The sequence below is a fragment of the Ovis canadensis genome, chromosome 11 (assembly GCF_042477335.2).
Source record: "Ovis canadensis isolate MfBH-ARS-UI-01 breed Bighorn chromosome 11, ARS-UI_OviCan_v2, whole genome shotgun sequence".
NCBI lineage: Eukaryota > Metazoa > Chordata > Mammalia > Artiodactyla > Bovidae > Ovis > Ovis canadensis.
This window is the reverse complement of record NC_091255.1, coordinates 69,329,920-69,350,077: the sequence shown is the minus strand read 5'-3', so window position 1 is coordinate 69,350,077 and position 20,158 is coordinate 69,329,920. Positions and strand designations below refer to the sequence as shown.

The 20,158-nt window shown below is 44.9% G+C and overlaps 1 protein-coding gene and 2 long non-coding RNA genes across 4 annotated transcripts in view; 1 reads left to right on the top strand and 2 right to left on the bottom strand.

The window, feature by feature from the left end:
* Window positions 1-15,416, bottom strand: part of ABCA6 (ATP binding cassette subfamily A member 6) — a 60,778-nt gene extending 45,362 nt beyond the window's left edge. For both annotated transcript variants that reach the window (XR_011246895.1, XM_069542246.1), the window contains exons 1-8: window positions 15,104-15,416; window positions 14,556-14,639; window positions 13,949-14,049; window positions 11,674-11,878; window positions 9,864-10,025; window positions 7,832-7,938; window positions 7,241-7,467; window positions 238-379 (exon numbers count right to left, since the gene is read on the bottom strand). Coding sequence is in view for 1 of the 2 variants with exons in the window: in XM_069542246.1 (XP_069398347.1) it covers window positions 238-379; window positions 7,241-7,467; window positions 7,832-7,938; window positions 9,864-10,025; window positions 11,674-11,878; window positions 13,949-14,044 (939 nt within the window). In the remaining variant the exon portion in view is untranslated. The remainder of the gene's footprint in view (window positions 1-237; window positions 380-7,240; window positions 7,468-7,831; window positions 7,939-9,863; window positions 10,026-11,673; window positions 11,879-13,948; window positions 14,050-14,555; window positions 14,640-15,103) is intronic.
* LOC138414572 (uncharacterized) lies at window positions 14,990-16,644 on the top strand. The gene is made up of 2 exons (XR_011246896.1): window positions 14,990-16,088; window positions 16,405-16,644. It is a non-coding gene; the product is annotated as an uncharacterized lncRNA (long non-coding RNA).
* LOC138414573 (uncharacterized) lies at window positions 15,646-19,855 on the bottom strand. Its single transcript, XR_011246897.1, has 2 exons — window positions 19,738-19,855; window positions 15,646-19,499 (listed from the first exon to the last, which is right to left on the bottom strand). It is a non-coding gene; the product is annotated as an uncharacterized lncRNA (long non-coding RNA).
* Window positions 19,856-20,158: the final 303 nt, after the last annotated feature.

Genomic DNA, 20,158 nt, shown 5'->3' with positions numbered 1-20,158 from the left:
TTGATGCATCATTTCATTAATTCAGACCTTTATGCAAAAAAAAAAAAAGTTTCAATTTTATTTACATTACATCATTTTCTCATAAAGACTTCTCAAGCAAACGCACACATACACGCTCACGTACACACACGCACACAGCGTGAAAGAAGTGGCTACAGGAGCCTGCTCAGACATTGTTTCTGTTACCTATAACCAAGACCAAAAGCAGAGACAATGGTAGCAAATGTACGAACTTACCAAGGATAAGCCATACAAGAAAAAGAGAGTAAATATGACCGTGAAGCCTGTCAGGATGATAATTTCAGTAGATGTTATGATGACTGTGATGATTACGGAAGCGACAAAGATGAAGGTAGCATAGATTAAACCCCAGGAGAGCCTAAAAAAGACAAACAATATTTCAGTTGCTTTAACTTCATTATGAAATATTTAAAACATACAAAAATACTTAAAGAATACACCATGGCTCCCTTTGTACCTGCCACCTATTAACAGATCCTTGCTCCTTGGAAGAAAAGCTATGACAAACCTAGACAGAATATTAAAGAGCAGGGGCATCACTTTGCCAACAAACGTCTGTTTAGAAAAGCTATGGTTTTCCCAGTAGTCACATATGCATGTGAGAGTTGGACTGTGAAGAAAGCTGAGCGCCAAAGAATTGATGCTTTTGAACTGTGGTGTTGGAGGAGACTCTTGAGAGTCCCTTGGATTGCAAGGAGATCCAACCAGTCCATCCTAAAGGAAGTTAGTCCTGAATGTTCATTGGAAGGACTGATGCTGAAACTGAAACTCCAATATTTTGGCCACCTGATGCAAAGAACTGACTTATTGGAAAAGCCCCTGATGCTGGGAAAGACTGAGGGCAGGAGGAGGAGGGGTGACAGAGGATGAGATAATTGCATGGCATCATTGACTCAATGGACATGAGTTTGAGCAAATTCCTGGAGAGAGTGAAGGACAGAGAAGCTTGGTGTGCTGCGGTCCGTAGGATGGAAAAGAGTCACACACAGTTAAGCGACTGAACAACAAGCTAAAGCACTACGCTGGCTGCGCTGGTGTCAGGCTGCACACTGCCTCGGCGTTCGCACTGCACGACTAACGTGGACGGGCTTCGGCAGCGTCACCTTGCCTGTGTTCTTCCGCAACTCGCCTTCACTCACAGCACGTGACTGTCACAGACTCTGCATAGCATCTCACTGGGCGAACACGACTCAGAGTTCTCCTGCCCGTGGCTGTCTAGGCTGTTTCCAGGCCGTCTTTCTAATGCAACGTTGCTAAGAATGTTCTTGCACTTGCCTTTTTTGGGCAAAGTGCACACAATTTTTCTTGAAGGTGAAATTGCTGAATTCCAGGAGATAAGCATTTTGTGTTTCCAGCTTTGTTATATATTACCAAAGTGTTCTCATTATAAAACTGGAAGGAAACAACAGCTGCTGATCCATCAGTGACCGTGGATGTACCGGGAGCCAACTGATGATGTGGTCGTCCCTGAGAACCGCAGCCAGCAGCAGCCCCGCCTTCCCTCCAGTAGAAAGTTGGAATCTCATAACCACACTGAGCCCAGTGCATGCTTGCTGCTCCTGTTCAGCATTTCTTTCTGAAAACGGATGCCGATCATGGTGGGTTTCCCAGGTGGCTCCAGGGTGAAGAATCCCCTGGCAATGCAGGAGACACGGGTTTGATCCCTGGGTCTGGAAGATCGCCTGGAGAAGGGAATGACAACCCACTCCAGTGTTCTTGCCTGGAGAATCCCATGGTCAGAGGAGCCTGGGGGGTTACAAGTCCATGGGGGTCACAAAAGGAGTTGGACACGGTGGAACATAGATTATGGCAACACCCTTATGTGTTCACACTGTTTTGCTATAGATGTGCTGGGGTTCACATTTTTATGAAGTGAGTATTAGAAATAGCAGTCAGTCTTAGATCTATGAAACCTGGAGAGTGTTTTAGCCCAAGCTTCTCATTTTACAGATGAGTAAATGGCAGTTCTTCCTGGTTAAAGGGTCCTACTCAAGGTCACCACAGTAAATCAGTAACAGAACTGAGAGAGCAGCTGTAGGCTTTCTGTCAGTTCAGAGCTCTTCCTTGTACATAAAACTGCTTAATAAGAAATGGCTGGAGAAAACAGTGAACTTATTAAAATCGGGAATTTGCATGAACATATCCCAATAGAGCATGTTTCAGTTCAGTCGCTCAGTCGTGTCTGACTCTGTGGCCCCATGGACTGCAGCACGCCAGGCCTCCCTGTCCAACACCAACTCCCGGAGTTTACTCAAACTCATGTCCGTTGAGTCGGTGATGCCATCCAGCCATCTCATCCTCTATCATCCCCTTCTCCTCCCACCTTTAATCTTTCCCAGCATCAGGGTCTTTTCAAATGGGGTCAGTTCTTCGAATCAGGTGGCCAAAGTGTTTGGAGTTTCAGCTTCAGCATCAGTCCTTCCAATGAACACTCAGGACTGATCTCCCTTAGGATGGACTGGTTGGATCTCCTTGCTGTCCAAGGGATTCTCAAGAGTCTTCTCCAACACCACAGTTCAAAAGCATCAATTCTTTGGCACTCAGCTTTCTTTATAGTTCAACTCTCACATCTATACATGACCACTGGAAAAACCATAGCCTTGACTAGACAGACCTTTGTTGACAAAGTAATGTCTCTGCTTTTTAATATGCTGTCTAGGCTGGTCATAACTTTCCTTCCAAGGGGTAAGCATCTTTTAATTTCATGGCTGCAATCACCATCTGCAGTGATTTTGGAGCCCCCAAAAATAAAGTCAGCCACTATTGCCACTGTTTCTCCATCTATTTGCCATGAAGTGGTGGGACCAGTTGCCATGATCTTTGTTTTCTGAATGTTGAGCTTTAAGCTGACTTTTTCACTCTCCTCTTTCACTTTCATCAAGAGGCTTTTTAGTTCTTCTTCACTTTCTGCCATAAGGGTGATGTTTGTCATCTGCATCTGAGGTGATTGATATTTCTCCCGGCAATCTTGATTCCAGCTTGTGCTTCTTCCAGCCCAGCATTTCTCATGATGTACTCTGCATATAAGTTAAATAAGAAGGGTGATAATATATAGCCTTGACATACTCCTTTTCCTTCTTGGAACCAGTCTGTTGTTCCATGTCCAGTTCTAACTGTTGCTTCCTGACCTGTATATAGGTTAGGTCAGGTGGTCTGGTATTCCCATCTCTTCCAGAATTTTCCACAGTTTATTGTGATCCACACAGTCAAAGGCTTTGGCATAGTTAACAAAGCAGAAATAGATGTTTTTCTGGAACTCTCTTGCTTTTTCCATGATCCAGCGGATGTTGGCAATTTGATCTCTGGTTCCTCTGCCTTTTCTTGAAGAGATCTACAGTCTTTCCCATTCTATTGTTTTTCTCTATTTCTTTGCGTTGATCGCTGAAGAAGGCTTTCTTATCTCTTCTTGCTATTCTTTGGAACTCTGCATTCAAATGGGTACATTTTTCCTTTTCTCCTTTGCTTTTGGCTTCTCTTCCTTTCACAGCTATTTGTAAGGCCTCCTCAGACAGCCATTTTGCTTTTTTGCATTTCTTTTTTTGGGGGGATGGTCTTGATTCCTGTCTCCTATACAATGTCACGAACCTCCATCCATAGTTCATCAGGCACTCTGTGTATCAGAGCATGTTTAATTATTGCTTATTCAACTGGTTTTTAAACTTTTATGTCATTACAAGGACCCGGACTGCACTAGACGATCAGCATTTTTGGAGAGGCACGCCTCATTCTACAGAATTCACCTCCTGAGTACAGAAGGGAACTGCTCTAGGTAGGAACTGAAAAGCCATAGGGTGTGGGGACTATGGATGAAGGAAGTTAAACCTTTCTAGAAAAGGAATCTATAGCAGGGAGTTGTGGGTGGAGTTGGGGGGATGTTAATATATCTATGAAAAGCTTCATGATAAAACAAAGCAATTTCAGATATCACTACAGTAAATATTGACTGCTTTTCACATTTATTGCTTTAGTTAAAAAAAAGTGGTAGTGTTGTAAAACTTATTACCACTAGACATTCTGTTCTTAATAAGAACATTTCAGGTTTTTCTTTTCCTTGTTAGTTTTAACATATACCCATTTTGCTAAATTTTCGGTTACATGCATACTAAGAAGCATTTACCCTGAGAATGAAGCCTCATCTAAATAACCAGCACCTTCCTGATTTTAATCTAGAGTTGGCTTGTGCCTACCTGTCCTAAAATGGCTGCAGGGATACTGTCATTTGTACAGAGTTCCTCTCTCTCTTTCCTCCTGACAAACACCATTTACTTCTTTGTATTTCCCAAGGTTTCACTGAACAAACATTACTTTCCTTTTTTAAATTTCAAGACCCACTTTCCCCTTTTACTATTTCATAATTCAGTTATATTAGAATTAAAACTCTTACTGTTAATAAAATATACTTTATAGGAAACTTAAAACTTCCTAGACCTTAATTTTGTTTCAGCAAATAAGTTTCTTATAAAGAGCTGTTCAATAAGTAGTCCTTAATCCATTCCAGATAAGTACTATACCCATAAACAGCATTTTGTTGCTAGGGGGAGTATACAGAGAAATATCTCCCAGGACTCAACACTGAAAAATGCACAATTTCTTTTAGGGTAAAGCAAACAGATTATTTTTCTTTTTTTTTCTTTTCCTAGACAGTATGAATTTTGTAACTGATGCTATCACAGAATTCTCTAAGAGCCTTGGCCTCTTCGAGGTTTAGAGATTATATTCACTCGTTAAGTTGTGTCTAGCTCTTCATGACCCCCTGCAGCACGCCAGGCCTCCATGTCCTTCACCGTCTCCCAGAGCTCGCTCAGACTCATGTCTATCGAGTCACTTATGCCATCCAGCCATCTCATCCTCTGTCATCCCCTTCTCCTCCTGCCTTCAGTCTTTCCCAGCATCAGAGTCTTTTCCAATGAGTCAGTTCTTTGCATTAGGTGGCCAAAGTATTGGAGCTTCAGCTTCAGCACCAGTCCTTCCAATGAATATTCAGGACTGATTTCCTTTAGATTAGACTGGTTGGATCTCCTTGCTGTCCAAGGGACTTTCAAGAGTCTTCTCCAGCACTAGTTCAAAAGTATCCATTCTTGGGTGCTCAGCCTTCTTTATGGTCCAGCTCTCACATCTGTACATGAATACCGAAGAATCCATAGCTTTGACTATACGGACCTTTGTCAGCAAAGCGATGTCTCTGCTTTTTAATATGCAGATCATATGATTTGCATATTTATCTGTTAATCTTATCTACTCATTATTTTGCTCAACCTCTGTTTCTACTCAATTATTATTTGTTATAATATACACACACAGAGACATACATACATATATGATAATCATGTTGAAATAAAAATGTTAAAATCACATTAAATCATTTGTGAAATGGGGTAAGATATGATCTAAGTATATCAATGTAAGAAGCAAGTGCTCTTATAAAGTGCTTCCTACCTGCCAACCTCTGGACTGGGCACCCTTATAGGCCATCTCAACTCCAATACACGGCATTTAGTTGCCCAAAAAAAATATATCCTTGGTACTCAATCTCTGAACAGAAACTAGCCATTATAAGCCTGTACTTTCTTCAACAGGAGGAAGTGGGGAGAAACCAAGCGATAACCCTGGGTGGGCCAGGTGGGAGGGCACTGGAAAAGATGTCCAGCATCACCCGTTATTAGAGGAAGGCAAATCAGAACTATAACCAGGTATCACCTGCCACTGGTCAGAACAGCCACCCTCAGAGCATCCACACACAAAACATGTTGGAGAGGGTGTGGAGAAAGGGCCTCTCCTACCCTTCCCACAGGAACGTCAGTCGGTGCCGCCACCATGGAGGGCAGTGCGGAGATTCTTTTAAACAACTAAAAACGGAACTACCATACGGCCCCGGGCCGTAACGGAAAACGATGCAGAGAAAACGGAAAATGATGCACGCCCCCCCACGTGCACTGCAGCCCCCCACGTGCACTGCAGCGCCCCCCCACGTGCCCTGCAGCGCCCCCCACGTGCACTGCAGCCCCCCACGTGCACTGCAGCGCCCCCCCACGTGCCCTGCAGCGCCCCCCCACGTGCCCTGCAGTGCCCCCCCACGTGCCCTGCAGCGCCCCCCACGTGCCCTGCAGCGCCCCCCACGTGCCCTGCAGCGCCCCCCCACGTGCACTGCAGCCCCCCCACGTACACTGCAGCGCCCCCCCCAAGTGCACTGCAGCGCCACCACGGGACCCAGGAAACGGCAGCGACCCACGTGCCCATGCGCAGAGGAGCGGATGAGGAAGGCGGGGCACGCATTCACAGTGAAGGATTCTCAGTTACACACAAAGAAGGGAATCACGCCAAGATGGACCTAGAGATTGTCGGGCTGAGTGAAGTCAGTCAGAGAGGGAAAGACAACGATCGTACGATATCGCTTATATGTGGACTCTAAAAACAAATGTGGACTCTAAAAATAAATGGGACAAAGGAACTTACTTACAAAACAGAAAGAGTCACAGGCGCAGGAAACAAACCTACCTGCCCAGAAGGGAAGGCAGATGGGGAGGGGGTGGTGGGAAGATGTAAGTCGGGAGGCTGGGATTGACATATACACACTACATATAAAATAGACCGCGAATAAGGACCTTCTGTATAGGACGGGAAACTCTACCCAAGACTCTGTAATGACCTATATTGGGAAAGAATCAAAAAAAGAGTGGACATGTGCACATGTATAATCTGATGCACCGCGTGGTCCCGCAGAGACTAACACAACACTGTTTTGGATTTTCCAGGCAAGAGTGCTGGAGTGGGGTGCCATTTCCTTCTCCAGGGGATCTTCCCGACCCAGGAATTGAACCCGGGTCTCCCGCACTGCAGGCAGGCGCTTTACCGTCTGAGCCACCAGGGAAGCCCTGTAAATCAACTACCCTCCAATAAAAATTTTTTAAAAATTACACCACCTGGTCTGGTACACATCTTCTTTTTGACACTAGGTGATTCTTTTTTATTCTCTGTGATCTTAACGGTACCTCTATCGTTCCACTGGCTTAATATATGATGGCACAGAAATACAGCCCAGAAAAATATAATCACTATCTTGCATAGCAAAATTTAATAAGAACTAAATAAAAAAGTCCCAACAACAACAAAGTAGGCTGTGCATCGAGTTTAAGTGGTTGTGTTCTAAAACAGTAATACTCTTCCGCTGCTCCGGAATGTCTCTGTTTATTCACTTGCACTGCTTGAATCAGTCACTTACCAGAAGGCTGAATCTTGCAGACCCATCAAGTTCATCAAATCCTTATACTTTTTTCTCTCTCTTGTAACATTGAGTGATAGGAAATATAGAAACGGGGAGAAGTAAAGCAAGCAGTAAAAAATGAACATCTCATTTTGAAGGTTCTCCTTAAAGATAAAGGGTGGCGTCTTCATATTTACAGCAGTAACTGACATCAACTCCTCCATCACATAGTGATTTGCTGCCGTCTAAAGAAGAAGGCACATGAACACAATCATTAAAGTATAGACACGTGAATAAGCTATGGGGCTCGGACCCTGGTACATTTCCTGTTTTAAATACTGTTCTGTGGTTATGCAAGATGTTACTTTCAGGAGAAACTAGATGAAGAACAGGTGGGTGCCTCCCTGTATATTGTTTTTGAAACTTTCTAAAACTACTTGAAAATTTAAAGTTAAAAAAAAAAAAGTACTCCTTCACCTAAATGTCAGTTTTACCATTTGGATACCCAGTTCATTATGTAAACACATGAAGACCTGAGTAGACACCATCTTTTATCAAACCTTGATGCCTCTGGAATTAGCTCACTTCAACTACTAGCGCTTTTCTTACTTGTATAATAGCAGCATTAATGGCAGCTTGTAGAGGCACGAATCCTCCTTTCCAGTATTTCTCCAGTGCACAGGAAAAGTCATTGATATTCGTACGCCGGCAGTAAGCTATAATCACACACAAGGGAAGCAGAACCAACATTATGGAAGGAAAAGTCATTAATATCTGTACTCTAGCAATGAGCTAAGGACATGGCAACCCACGCCAGTGTTCTTGCCTGAAGAATCCCATGGATGGAGGAGCCTGGTGGGCTACGGTCCATGGGGGTCACAAGAGTCGGACATGACTGAGCAAAATGAGAAGGAGGGGGGGCAATGAGCTATTGGCTCAAAATAAATAAATAAATAAATAAATAAAAGGAAAAAGCAGAACCAACAGTACGGGAGTAAGGCGGTTGGAAAATAAGATACAAGAATCCAAGAGAAGCTGCTCTAGAGGAGCCTTCACCAGGCAGGACTTTTTTGGGGGTTCTATTTTTTAAATTAATTTATTTAGTTTAATTGGAGGCTAATTACTTTACAATATTGTAGTGGTTTTTTGCCATACCTTCATATGAATTGTGCATGGGTGTACATGCGTACCCCATCCTGAGTGGGAATGCAAACTAGTACAGCAACTACGGAGAACAGTGTGGAGATTCCTTAAAAAACTGGAAATAGAACTGCCATACAACCCAGCAATCCCACTGCTGCGCATACACACTGAGGAAACCAGAATTGAAAGAGACACGTGTACCCCAATGTTCAACAGGCAGGACTTGTAACCACAGGAAAAAGGAGCAAATGTAAGTTCTAAATAAGGCGGCTTTACTCGGGGAAACTGTGGCATGCACAGGATGTCTCAGAAAATGAAGAGAAGATGGAAGCAAACACTCTGTTTGGCCCATCCTGGGCGTCTCATTGCGCCTCAAGACGCCAAAGGCGCTGCAGCACCAGAGCTGGCTTGGTGCCCAAACGCTCTCCCTGCAGGAGGGTCTGGGGCGCACGCCTTCCTGTCCTCTGCTCTCTCTACAAAGGTAAACTCGTCACACAGGCCCTTCCTGGCCGCCAGAATGAGAACATCTCCACTCTGGTCTAGGGAACGTGTGGAGTTCAAATCACGGTTGTTCTGAAGCAGTAAGAATCCCCCCGGCTTCAGAATTCCTCTGTTTATTCACTGCTTGTAACAGTCACCCACCAGAAGGCTGACCCTTGCAGACGCATCCTGTCCATCCAATCCTACGCTTTGCTGTCTCTTTTGTGCCACCGAGTGTTCTATCACTCAGCATGTGAGCGGAGAGGAGCAGAGCAGGCAGTGGCCAGTGAACATCTCATTGTGAAGCAGAACTAGTACATTTCACTCATTCTCCCCGAGGGGCCAGTGCTCCCTCAGGCCTGGAAACCTAACCGCGTCTGCCCTGATCAAAGCACCCTGATGCCTCTCCGCCGCCTCAGCCCTCGAGCAGGGCCAGCCTCCTCCTCCCGCCGCGGCCCCTTTTGTGAGCTCTGCCCACTTAAACACAGGACGGCTCCTCTGCCGAGTGGCATACCACATGCTCTTCCCCACCCCAGCGCCCCCGTCCACAACCCCCTTTACTCTCTGGAAGGTGAAGTCCTTGGCTCCCCACGTACGCCACCCAGTCCAGGGTTCACTGAACCATCACTTCTCCAGGCAGAGCTTCTCTCATCACAGGGCTTCTCGGGAGCCCCCGGTCTAACTGCCCCGAGCACCTCTCCTGGCGCTGGTCATTAACTGCTCACCTGCGGCCTGTCCTGCTGACCCTGGACGCTCACCTGAGGCTGGGACTTCAGTCTCGATCACCTCTGCGTCCTTTCCAGCATGCCCTTGGGAATTCACTACATATCTGCTGGATGACTCACTGGGCTTTTGAGAGCCATCCTCAGAGGGGAAGAGACGACTGAGCTTGGAACAAGGTCAGCAGAGTGTGTGTCGAATCTGGTGCTCGCACGGGTACCTCTGCCGCCTGTCCCATCCTAGCGCTTGTGTTAAAAACATGCAAAACGCAACAGTAACACTTTACACGGAAAGTCACCTGTGAAAAAATCCTCCTTCAAAATGGGAACGTAATATCTCCGATAAAATTTTAACTTATAAGAGAAAGAGTCGTTAAAGATGACGCCCACGCTGTATGAGAAAGTGTCTAGCATTATTTCATCCATGGATTTCTCATCTGGTACCCCAATGATTCTTCTTCCTGTGAATTGTATGGTTAAAAAAAAAAAAAAAAAACATAGAGGATTGTTAGAGTTTCACCAAAACAGAATGTGATATTCAACTTGGCCATCACCTATTTTCCATTGTAATCAACTAAAATCATTCTACCTTTAAATTAAATATAACCCCCCCCCAAAAAAGGGAATTTTTTGGTTGTCATTTTAGATTCTAAAATCAAGAGATATGCATGAGAATTAACAGTTTTCCTTTAATAATGACAGGCATTAGGGAAAATTTTAGGTATATAAAATGGTTATGCCAAGAAAGAAGTATATATTAGAGAATCAGGGTACCAAAATAGAGGTAACTGTGGCAGTTACAATGTGGTCAAAGGACTCCAGATTTTAGCTTTACTAAGCAAATGAACTTCATATAGTCTTTGCCTTATATGGTGACCAAGAACACAAAGGGACTTTAACAGCAAGCAATTTTACCTGTTCAAATCCAGAATTTAAGAGTAGGTAACCAGACTGCACCCAGCCTGCCCATGAGTGAAAAGCACATTGTGGTCCTCTCAGTTACCCAGAGGCCTCATTTAGAACGAACGCCCTTAGGGACATCCCTGGCAGTCCAGGGGTGAGGGCTCCGTGCTTCCACTCAGGGGCATGGGATTGATCCCTGGCTGGGAACTAAGATCCCACAAGCTGCATGGTGTAGCCAAACAGCAAAAATCTAGAATGAAGGACTTTAAAGATGTTTACAAATTATACCATATGCAGACAGAATATCCTTAGGTTATTCACCCTTAATTTTCACAGTTCTGAAATTAACGTTATAATAACCATACCTAATTTCTTTTATTTATATGTTTTTTCCTAAATTATACATATTAATCATTATATTTCCATGTTAAAAACACCTACACTCACCAATAACATATTCCTCCTAGGCAGTATTCAGCAAATCTGAAACTATAAAGCTATTCCTTTATTTAAATTCCAATAGAAATGGAGGCCGGCCCGAAGTAGATTCTCATTAAGCCAGAAGGGTTTGAAAGGCTAATAGCTCAGGCTAAATGAGAGAAAGAACTGACAAAGCTCTGCTATCTTGCTATCTAGATAATCAGCATCACAGTTAACTGTGGCTTCACATTAAAAACGCACACATTTTAGCAAAAAACCATAAAGAAATGTGGCACGTATATACAGCGGAATGCAGACCAGCCGTAAAAAGAATGAATGCCGTTTGCAGCAATGTGGACGCAACAGAGATGATCCTACTGGGTGAGTCTGAAAGGGAAAGGCACGCGCCATGTGACGCTGCTTATATGCGGAATATGAAAAAGGGCACAAATGGACCTTCTATGAAGCAGAAACTGACTCACAGACAGAGGGCAGACCTGGGGCTGCCAAGGAGGAAGGGGATGGAGCAGAGGCAGGCCGGGAGTGTGGGATGGACCGACGCAAACTCTTATGTACAGGGTGGATACTCAACAAGGTCCACTATACTGCTATATTCAAAATCCTGTGATAAACCATAATGGGAAAGAATAGGAAAAAGGAACGATTCTGTGTGTATGAGTCAGTGTGCTGTGCAGCAGAGACTGACGACACTGTAAGTCAACTGTACTTCAACTCAAAAATAAACTAATAAAATCGGTAATACTTTTTGGCCAGTGGCACACCTACCTTTCATAACGGGGGCAAATGCCGTCGTATTCATTATCTGCTGGGTCAAGTTGGAGACTGGTGTGTAAACAACATCCATAAAAGACCTGTTATATTTATCTACCCTTCCCAGGTTCTGGGGAGGCATTCCAGGAAAATGGACATTTTGATTTAAATGTGAAAGTATGCACATATGAAGGGCTAAAAGTATCAGGAACCCCCATTCCTATATTAAAAAAGAGAGAGAACAAATTTAGATTGTCATCCCTTGAGGAGCTCAGTCAACAGAAGAGAGCGGTTGAAGACAAATTCCAATTTCACCGCGCAGGCGGCTTCCCGTCGCCGTCACTCTTCAGAGCAATGGGACCCAAACACAGACCCACACCACGACAGCCGCCACACAGCGCACGCTCTACCGCTGGAGCTGAACTCCTGCGGGAAATCATGAGCTCCCGCGGAAGCCATTCCAGGGCCCACCAGGATGGCGAACAGGCCCACAGTCCTTATGTGCACGGCAGGTGGTCCCAGAGCCCACAAGACACAGGGCACCCCAGGGGGCGTTCAGCAGGGCACAGAGCACCATTCCGTCAGCTGTCCTATCCACGGGCTCAGCGGTAAAGAATCCGCCCTCCAGGACAAGGGGATGCAGGTCTGATCCCTGGGCTGGGAAGATCCCCTGGAGAAGCAAACGGCCACCCACTCCAGTACTCCTGCCTGGGAAAGCACACGGACAGAGAGGCCTGGTGGGCTACAGTCCCGCGGGGGTCGCAAAGAGCCAGACTCGCCATAGCAGCTAAACCATTACCACCCCCGCCGCATCCGTGAGAAGGGGCGGAGTGGTGGAGAGTGTCGAGTGCCTCATCGGCATCCATCAGCTCCTGTTTGGCACGATGCTAGACAGCCTTCCCCGCCTCTGCAAACGAAGCGGGACCAAATGCTCGAGTTCTGGCAGTGGGATGTGGGCCCAGGCCCGGTTAACGGAGCCCTGCGCAAGCTTCCTTCTTCTGTCTCAGGCCTTCCGCGTCCTGAGGGTCCAGGGAGAATCTCCAAAGTCTCGCACGATCGCTGGCGGAGTCGCTCCGTGAAGGAGCCTGGGGCCCTGCGTGTCTGTGCGGAGATCCCTCCACCGAGCCAACCTGCGTCCCTTTCCCTGCCGACCTGACTTAGACTGCAAAGAGTGACAAGCAAACCTTTGCTGCCTTGAGCTATTGAGATTCGGGGCTCTAATGCACACAGACAATCAGTGGGGTCACTTGGTCATAGTTCTTGGAAATAATCTCTGGGTAGAAAATGTATGGCCTTGAAAATAAATGCCCCCAATTAAAATTCCTCTATTTTTGCAGATGCTGTGGTTAGTATTTCTTGACTCTAAATTTACTACCCATGATGGCAGCCTTAATAGTTGCTATGTGCTCAGTCGTGTCTGACTCTTTGTGACCCCATGGACTGTAGCCCACCAGGCTCCTCTGTCCATGGAGTTTCCCAGGCAAGAAGACTGGAGTGGGCGGTCACTTCCTTCTCCAGGGGATCTTCCTGACCCAGGGATCAAACCCAGGTCTCCTGCATCGGCAGGCAGATTCTTTATTACTGAGCCACCTAGGAAGCTCAATAATTGCTTATAATCTAATTACCACATAATTAGATTTTAGTTACTTTCCTTTTTTAAAAAAAAATATGAGGAAAACTTTGTCTTTGCAGTTCTGGGTTGTTTTTCAGAGACAACTGTGAGTCTCTCAATTCCAATAACTGGAGAGAAATTCAAAGTCAATAAATGCAGTTTTCACAGATACAGAGAACAACCTGGTGGTTTCCAGCGGGGAGAGGAAAGGGGTAGGGGCAATATAGGGGTGAGAGAAAAAAAGGGTTATTATAGGAGCCGACTCATTGGAAAAGACCCTGGTGCTGGGAATGATCAAGGGCAAAAGGAGAAGGGACAACAGAAGATGAGACGGTTGGACAGCATCACCGACTCGACGGACAAGAATCTGAGCAAACTCCGGGAAGTGGTGAAGGACAGGGAAGCCACACCACAGCCCAGGGGTCGCAAAGAGTCAGACACGATTCAGCAACTGAACAACGGCAAATAGGCTTATATGAAATTGTGTGTGTGAACCTTTTGAAAATTGTAAAGCACTATAGAATTGAAAGAATCTTTCATTCAATAAAACAAAATACATCCTTACAGCTCCTCAGAAAACAAAATAAATGCAGTCTGCTACTTAAAATATAAGAGAACCACGAGGCAACGAAATAAAAGAATACTGCTAACTGAAAGGGATCAAATGGTCAAACATACCAGCAGGTTCTCCCTTTTCATCCTCCATTTCTTCAGGAGATTCTTGCACAGAAGTGCTTGAGTTTGCTGGTATACACTTTTCTGTTTCATATGCATTTAGCCTGTTCATTAAATAAAGAGAAAGTAGATACGGTGGAGTATAAGCTAGAAAAAAAAAGTGTAATAAGAAAAAAGCCTTGGTCACATTTTGAGGGAAAATATTACCTACCTTTAGGAACTGCAAAAAAGGGCTTTAAAATATTAGTTCAATAATCATGATTATAAAATTTCACATCAAATATATGCTGTTTGGGAGATGAGTACTGGTAAGGAAGTAGAGCGGACCATTTACACAATTTTACAATAACATTCAGTATTACAATGGAAAACATAGGATTAAATTCTGAATCTGTAAGATACATCCCATTTTGACATTTTATAAAAGAAATTCAATTATATGAATAGAACAATTGAATAGTATCTCATCTGAATTATAATCTTTGTTATTTACTTTTAAAAAGAAAAGCCATAGCTAATTAACAAAAATTCTGCTAATGTAAATTCATCTAAATAATTAATCATGTCCATTAGAAGCAATCCCAAGGAAGTACTTTCTTTTGATATTTACCTTCCTGATTGAATCGAGCAACTTTTATCCAAAGAGCTTTGCCATGGAATAATTATCCGGACTCAAATGACTTGAAGCTTGATTCTGATAAACAGGAAGCATAAAACAATTTACCTCAATTTTCAGAATTCAAAAGTTCCTGAATAACTGACCAAAAAAAAAAAAAAACCCAACTATAAAGCAAGTGGAAAAAAGAAAGAAAGAGAAAAGAGAAAAGAAAAAAAGAGAGAAAGAGAAAAAAGAAACAGAAAGAGGAAAGAAATCACACAAAGTAATTTTGCCCAAATGTTTGCAAATAAAATGTCTTTCGGATTTCACATCGAAATACTCAGACGCGCCTCCCTTAGCTGGCACAGAAGCAAGCTCTGCTCTTTTCCTATGTTCTGTTACTGTTCCTACACACTGAAAGTTGGCTGGGAAAAAACAAACGTTTTGTTGTTAGGTCTTCAGTACAGAACACGCAAGTGTTTGGAAACATCTGGAAAATTGATTTTCGCAGCGTCCACCCGAATATTTGTCACAACACAACAAAACAGAGCTCTACTTACTGTCAGGATAATGAGAGAAAAAGTGCCCGGAAAGAGGGTCAAAGCACACTTCTTTTTGCCTGAGGCAACAGGTAAAGTGTCTTTCTGGCCTTCTTCCTATATGCCTTCAATGAGGGCTCACTCCAGCAGCTCTCGCCCAGGCTGGTTTCTGAGAAGGGGCGGAGCCAGACCAAGCTGCCCTTGATGAGCTTGTTTTGTTTTGTCTTTTCTTCCCCCAAAGCCAGTTATCCTGCAGGGAAATGACTGTTCCGTGGCTGGTTAGGAATTAAACAAGCCCCGTGTTTGTTCACTCGGCCTTTCGACTCCAGGGATCGGGGGAGACAGTAAACAAGGAACAGAAAATCAGCTCTGCTACTGTGATGAGACCGAGATGGCAGGGAAGGCAGTGGATGAGCAACTGACCGAACAAGACGGTTAAATCTGTATGAGAAACCTTCAGCCGTTTTATTTATTTATTTTTCTTTTCACTACTAATGCCTAAACACAGTTGCCATGGACATATCTGACTAACACGCACTACAGAACGTGCGGGAGCTGAGTTGTTTTGTTTTTTCTTTTTCTTTTTCCCTGAAACACAATTGGATTGCTAAGCAATCCATAGCCTGCCTTGGAGAGACATCTAAGTTGGACTAGGGGAGAATTATGAACGAATTCCTTTCTCCTGCTCCTTGCATCATGGATACAGGATTTCATAAGGCATCTGAGCAAAACAAAAGTAGGTGGATTGCTAAGGACTGAAAAAAAAATTAGGAGAAGATGCAGGTCAATTTTTACACGGGACGACTAGGGGAAAAACTGAAATATGTTCAATTCCCGTTATATCGTCTATCTTTGTAAAGAGTGACAAACTTTTCTTGACCCGCCAAAGTAAACCACGAAACAAGAGACCAAAGTCTGTGAATTGGGAAATCTCAAATATTTGACATAGCTCCCAAGGCACAGATGTTAATATTCACGAAGCTGAGATACGTTCTGGAGAAAAGAGGTATAATTTTAAGACAAACATTTAAAGTCATGATATTTTGTATAGACATTTCTCTCCTTGGTAATTAGCTCTGGTTTTGAAAATAGTCAACAGTGAAATAGCACGTGTCTTTTACACTAAAAACTGGCAAAAACTTAGAAATGCTGATGTTCTAAATGTCTCAGGGAAAGGGGATGGGGCAGAAGTTTGTAAACACTGGTAAAAGTTCTGTATCAATGAAAGATCAATGACCCACAAAAAAAAAATCTAAGTTTCCTTTAAATCGCCTGAAATATATTTTGGATTTTTACTAATTTTGTTGTTAAACTTGTTTTAGATCCTATAGACTCCCTGTGGCTCGGCTGGTGAAGAACCCACCTGCAATGTGGGAGACCTGGGTTCGATCCCTGAACTGGGAAGATTCCCTGGAGATGGGAACAGCTACCCACTGGAGAGCTCCATGGACTGTGTAGTCCATGGGGTCACAAAGAGTCGGACACGCCTGAGCAACTTTCACTTCACTTCTTACAGTTATGTTGAGAGTCACAACTGCAGTGTCAATAATTAGTGACATGTATTTCGCTTGTTTCAGTTCTTATCATTGCTTCTTGAGTGTTCTTTCTATTCCTCTTTCTTGACATCCTTATTCTGATTTATTTTTATTTGGGGCGGGGGTGCTATTTTCCTTACTAAAACCTAAGGCAGTCACCATCAATATGACCTTCTGTGATGAGGAAAGGCCCGACTTCCAGCTAGAAACACACTGAAATAGAGAGTAAAATATGGAAGTTCAGATGTGTAACCAAACTTTAAAAAGGGAGAAGAAAAAACAGAAGAAAATAAGGAAGAATCATTGGAAGAACCAGAAAGAAATGGAGGCGCATCGTTACAGACCAAAAACAAGAAAACTTAAGGCCAACACTGTGACTGCTCTGTCAGAAATACAAGAGTCCAGAGAGGTGCATCCATACCCCCCAACCTTGACTCTGTCCGCCACAGGTTATAGAGCTGGACCTCACACCTCTGCACGAATCTAGAAGCTTCACAGGATTGTGCAGTGCTCAACGGGCATTTTATAACAGGGAACATACAGGGAATAAATAAGCAAAGGTATGATATTTTTGTGGAACTGAAGATGTGAGTCCTCAGATTAGAACATCAGCGTATCCTATGCAGAACTAAAAACAAATAAAAATTCAGCAACTATTTTGCTGTGAGTTTTCAAAACATGTGCTGTGCTGCGCTAAGTTGCTTCAGTCACGTCCGCCTCTCTTCGACCCCATGGACTGTGGCCCGCCAGGCTCCTCTGTCCATGGGCTTCTCCAGGCAAGAACACTGGAGTGGGCTGCCATGCTCTCCCGCAGGGGATCTTCCCAACCCATGAAACTAAAAGATGCTTGCTCCTTGGAAGGAAAGCTATGAAAACCCTAGACAGCATATTAAAAAGCAGAGACATCACTTTGCCAACAAAGGTCTGTACAGTTAAAGCTATGGTTTTTCCAATAGTCATGTACAGATGTGAGAGTTGGACCATAAAAGAGGCTGAGTGCTGAAGAACTGATGCATTCAAACTGTGATGCTGGAGAAAACTCTTGAAAGTCCCTTGGATAGCAAGGAGATCAAACCAGTCAATCCTAAAAGAAATCCACCCTGAATATTCATTGGAAGGACTGATGCTGAAGCTGAAGCTCCAATACTCTGGCTACCTGATGAGGAGAGCTGACTCATTGGAAAGACCCTGATGCTGGGAAAGACTGAAGGCAGGAGGAGAAGGGGACAACAGAGGATGGGATGGTTGGATGGCATCACCGACTCCATGGACATGAGTTTTAGCAAGCTCAGGGAGACAGAGAAGGATGGGGAAGTCTGGCGTGCTGCAGTCCACGAGGTCGCGATGAGTCAGACATCACTTAGCGACCTCGAAACAACAACAAAGTGCTCATTTACAGTCTTGTGAAAGAGGAAGCAGAGCTTTCGGCCCACTCCACATTTCTTCAGATCTGCTGAATCTTAGCAATTTAGAATCTTAGAGAATTCTTAGAGATTTAGGAATCTTAGAGATTTCTATGACTTGGTAGAGTTATAATTGCTAGTTGGGACCACAGATGAACCTGACGTGGGAACGGATAATAACAGGATTTCACGAGAGCATCGTGCCATTGTTTTCCCCTGAGGTTGTCTCGGGGACCCAGAGTTATTTGGGTTATGGCCCTCCACTGGGAACCTCCATGCCACCTAACAGGCAGCCCTTGTGGGTGGGCAGGCATTTGAATGTGCTTGAACGAGGGGGATAGTGGCGATGGTGGTGGAACCAGGAGCGCAGGTGTGGATCTCGGCCTTACGCAGAGGAATGTTGTTCCGTCACACGAATGGGAATGGGAAGAAAGCCAGTGCGCTGTGCAACCCTATGGACTGTAGCCCCGCAGGCTCCTCTGACCATGGAGTTCTCCAGGCAAGATACTGGAGTGGGGTGCCATGCCCTCCTCCACGGGATCTTCCCAACCCAGGGACTGAACCCAGGTCTCCGGTATTGGAGGCGGGTTCTTTACCATCTGGGCCACCAGGGAAGCCCAAGGCAGCCTGGCTGGATGCTGAGGCTGTGAAAGCATGTGAAGATGCTCTCTTGTAATTGCTTTCATTTCACAGTCAAGAGGAAGGCAATGTCTCCTCCTAAGAGTTTAAGAAAAGAATGAGGTGTTCGAGTCTGAGAAGCAGTGTATTTGACTGAGTTGGTTATCCAATTCAGTGAAAGAGTGACTATGTCGGGGGGTGCAGTGGAGTGGGCAGGCAGAACTGTGGCTCCACGGAAGGCAAGTTCATTCACTTAAAGTGAGACTTTTGGGGGACTTCCCTGGTGCCCAGTGGTTGAGAATCCGCCTTGCAATGCAGGGGACACCAGTTCGATCCCTGGTGGGCGACTAAGATCTCACATGCTGTAGAGCTACAGAGTTCGTGCCCTCCGGAGCCCATGAGCCGCTGCAGAGAACCCACTCACTGCAACCACTGAGCCTGGGCACCGCACCTAGAGAAGTCACGCGCGGCAGCGAAAGATCCAGCCTGCTGCAACCGAGATGCAACGTGGCCAAATGAATGAATAAATAGGTAAGTACAAAGAATAGAGCCCTTTGAATCATTTTGTTCATGTATGTCTTCTCCCAGTGCTGATCTCCGTCCTGCAGGTTTAACCAAAACTGGGGTGTTGCCTGGCAACTGTGATAGAGCGAGAGGCCAGGCACTGAAAGTCTATGTGAGGAAGGGTCTCCTCCCGGAGGACCCCTAGTGGAACGGTCGGTACCGCTTCTTTCTTACCAGCGTGGCTGGGTCCGCTGGCTCCTAGACTAAGCTTTCAGGTTCACGGCAGAGAGCGATCTCCGTGTGTTCAGAAAGAGGGTGAGCTTTGGGTGGCTTGGTTGTCCAAGATTATAAACAAACCTGAATGAAGCAAAACCAAGTACGTGGTCATGACTCACTTTCTAAATAAAGACGCTTTCGAGTAAACTAGAGCTTAGCATCCTGGCGGCTTGTTAGCCACTAGCCACGAGATTTCTGGAATTTTAGCTGCAGCAGTCGCTGTTGGCATCCATCTGCTGCTTCTCCTTTTTTGCCTTTTCTCGTACAAGCTTCCACATCTTGCTTAACTGCTTTATGAGGAACATATACAGACACCTACCTGTGGCCGGAATCTCTAGCATCAAGTGTCAGAATTGTAACAGCATTGCCCGAGGACAGAATTTCAGCACGAGGAGTTTGTGGATGTGTCTGTGAAGTTTCCCCAGCTGCCGGCACTCACTCGGACCTCGGGCGGGCCCTGGCTGGGCTTGGCAGTGCTCCAGGCTGCCGTCATCCTCGGTTTGGAGTCACACGGGAGAGGTGCAGCTGCTCCGGGCCCAGCCCGTGAGCCTGACGAGAGGAGATAAGCTGGCCCCGCAGAAGGGGAAACTGACATGTCTCAGCCAGCTCTTCTGAATGTGACTCACGCAGAGTTCGAAACAGCAGTTTTTAAGAATGTCCCTGATTCTGGAATTCGTGTTACTCTCTGTAGAGAGCTTTGCTGACCATTCTACTAAGGCTCAATCTTCCTCTAGTCAATT